At 50.4% G+C, this 3,253-nt stretch overlaps 1 protein-coding gene across 1 annotated transcript in view; it reads right to left on the minus strand.

Annotated features, from left to right (window-relative positions):
• Positions 1–1,550: 1,550 nt before the first annotated feature.
• Positions 1,551–3,253, minus strand: part of TREM1 (triggering receptor expressed on myeloid cells 1) — a 5,255-nt gene continuing 3,552 nt past the window's right edge. The window contains exons 6-8 of the mRNA XM_010137095.1: positions 2,663–2,775; positions 2,226–2,275; positions 1,551–1,757 (exon numbers count right to left, since the gene is read on the minus strand). Coding sequence (XP_010135397.1) covers positions 1,551–1,757; positions 2,226–2,275; positions 2,663–2,775 — 370 coding nt within the window. The remainder of the gene's footprint in view (positions 1,758–2,225; positions 2,276–2,662; positions 2,776–3,253) is intronic.

Here is a 3,253-nt window from a genome sequence, read left to right on the forward strand (position 1 = left end):
ATCATGTCCCTTCTGTTACATCCTCGGGTGTGGAGAGCAGCTCTCGTGCTCACACATCTCCTCTGTGGTCTGCGTCACACTCCTGCAGCTGCTCTGCACAGCCTGCTGTTCCCTCGCTCTGTGCTACTGCCTGTACAGACCTGCCTCACCTCTGTCTCGGGGCTCATCCTTGCAGCTAGCACAGCAAGGCAAATTCTGTTCACAATCATCCCACTGCCCCTCCACCTCTCCAGTGCAGCACCCTGTGTTGGTCCCTTCGTTCCCTTCTCCAGAAATAGCCCTTTTTGGTTCTCCCAGCTTGTCTTGACTCCACGCTGCCTTTGTTTAAGCAGCCGGTTTGTGTGTTCTTGGGGACAGAGGGTGTAAGCCAGCAGGTCAGACAGAAGTTGTTAAACAAAGTAAGGGCTTTCAACTGGGAGGTGGTGAAAGGATGGGGCAGTCTGGACAGGCTGCTTGAGGGAAGCCCTGCCTCTAGCTTCAGATTTCAGCTGCTGCTTCATTCTGATTTTAATGTGCAGCCCAAAGACTGCATGTGGCTGTGGGTGACCCCAAGAGCAAATCCAGCCCTCCAGCCAGCATTAGTTGAGTTTTCTAGCGGGAACGGTGCTGGAGACTCTCGCTTGTGTAATCACAGCTGCTGCACTGAATCCGCCCCACATAAAGGGACACTTGTCCATGCACTGAGCAGGGTCATCACCTGCATTCCCTCTCACCCCCTCACCCCAGTGGGCACCCTCTATTTCTTGATCTAAAGCTGAACATCTGGCTTTAGTTTGAAAGCCTCTGACCTTCTTCCCTCCTCCCTAAGCAGACAGATAAATGTAGATTATGGAGTATTTGCATTAAGCCTCACAAAGTTCACATATTGCTTATAACCACCATTGCTTTTTGTAGCTACAAAACCTGCTGGTGCTCGGGTTTGTACGGCACAATCCTCAGTTTGCTGGGTCTGCAACGCAGCATGTCATCTGTTGCAACCCACCCTCAGGCTATTTGCCTTCGGGGAGATGCTGGCTCTGCTTATTCTTATCCTCCAGTGCTTGTATCGCCCACTCCTTACATGGCAAATGAACCCAGTCACAGCAAGGCTAAAGTTTTATACCTTTGGCACTGGCATAAGTTTGCTTGGCCATAGTAGCTGAACTCTTAGGAGTGGGTTAGAGTTTCTACCAGGGAACGTAGCTGACGTACCAAACCCACCCATGTCAGGACAAATAGAACTGTTTTTCCAAAGCTCAGTCCTCCACACCTGCCTCTCCAGAAGAGCCCGCACTTTAATGGAGTTGAAGGAAGCAGATGTGCAAGAGATCCTGAGGACCACCCAGCACCCCTCTCTGACCCGAGAGAATCTGCACACTTGCGGCAAAACTCTCTACTAGCCTCCAAGAGGAGGGAGGTCTTCAAACGCATAGGCAACGCACACATGGTGGCAAAACCTTCCATCGTCCCCCAGTGTCCACACACACACCTTCAACAACCCATTCCCACTCTGTATTCCAGTTCTTTTCTCCCATTTCTGGCTTGTTTGGGGATTCTGTGCTTCATCTGCTTCATCCTTTGTCGTTCGTTGGCAACTGCTTGAGTGCAATGACCGCGTATTCCACCTCTTCATCTTTGGGTTTCCTGCGAGCCTGACCTGGTTCAATGTTACAGTAGAGAGTATCCTCAGGGCTGAGCTGGGATTTTAAGTTCAGGGTAGCATACTTTAGGTCTTCACTGTCATCCTTGGGACTTCCCACTCTTTCAGTGCTGCCAGGCTACGACAAGCGAGGGAGAACTCCTGTTAGTGTGAGTCAGTGCCAGTTCACAGCTGCTACCAAAAGAACCAGCTTTTCCCAGGAGGAAAGGAGAAGCCGTGTAAAATCATACCTTTGGCCATGACAGAGGTGAAAGAACAGAAGACTCTTTCCTTCGTCACTTCTCCTTGATACAGGTCACAACCTCATTGTCTAACCTTGGTTTCTAGACTTTGAGCCATTTCCCAGAGAGTACTAGAATTTGCTCCACTGTTTTTTTTCCTACTAGAATTTCCTTACCTTAATTCTCTCCCCACCTCCCCACTCCAGCTAGGAACATTCCTCTCCCTGGTGACATTAAATACCCTTTCCCCTCTTGCTCACAACTGAAAATGAGCACCAAGGTCCTTGTCAGATGGGTCAGCCAGCTCCTCACAGGCTGTTGGTGAGAGATTTGGTACTACAGGGGACATCTGTCATTTTCCTTACCTGTGCTATGTCCTCTGGTTTCTCATAGATGGCCTCTGCTTGTCCATTACCTTTGGAATGAGCCAAAATCAGGAGTTTTAGAAGCAGGGAAGAAACACCTGGGCATTGCCTATGCTTCAGGGTTTTGGGGAAAGCTGTGGGACTGCCTAGGGATGGAAACAATGGGTGTGCTGGTGGGATCCATCTACCCTGACTCTGGTGAACATATCGCTCTCACTTGACTTTTCCCCTAGCGTGTTAGGAGGTGTCACGGCAGCAGAGTCTGGAGGAACGTGGGTTTGACTTATTGTGAGAGGAGATCACAGCAAGGAGCCTGCCTTGAGGCTTCCCAGGCTGCACCTGCCTTATCTTCTCAGGGCACCGTGAGTTGGGAATAAGGCCAGAGAAGGTTGCGTTTAGCAAGACTAGAACATGAGGCATCACCAGCCTGCACATACCTCTTCTCTTCGGCTGCTTGCGCCACCTGACATACAATATTATCGAGCTGATGAGTGCCAGGATAAAGATGATGCTCAGGACCCCAGAGAGGATGAAGGTGTCTGTGTTTGAGCTAAACCCAGGAGAGCAAAGAGTTAGGGTTAGGTGGCAGCCCAGCACGATGCTGGCACAGTTCATTTACCAGACTGTGCCCAAAAAAAGGGACAGCTTATGCACCAGCTTTTATACTTTTTTTTTTTTTTTTGGAAGGGTCTGGTTCTCCCTGTGGGGGAGGGGGCTGTTGTCTGTGTTCAAGGTCAGAGACTTTCTTTCGGCCTTACCTCGATGCTGGGGTGTTGTCAGAAGGGATTGCCTGGCTGGTGTCTGCAGTACCTGACGAAGTTTCTCCAGCCAATTCTGCAATCACAATCGTGAAGAGAAGAATGAACACTACTGGGCTGCTTTGCACTTACCAGCTAAGCTTCACTGCTGTTGCTGCCAGGGATATAAATCCACTCCTGCTGTGACACCCACCACAGACGAGCTGCCCAGGCTGCACCCTGTGTCATCAAGGCTCCCTGGAGCAGGTAGAGCAATGTAAGGAGCTCAGC

This window comes from Buceros rhinoceros, unplaced genomic scaffold (genome assembly GCF_000710305.1).
Source record: "Buceros rhinoceros silvestris isolate BGI_N320 unplaced genomic scaffold, ASM71030v1 scaffold13150, whole genome shotgun sequence".
Taxonomy (NCBI): domain Eukaryota; kingdom Metazoa; phylum Chordata; class Aves; order Bucerotiformes; family Bucerotidae; genus Buceros; species Buceros rhinoceros.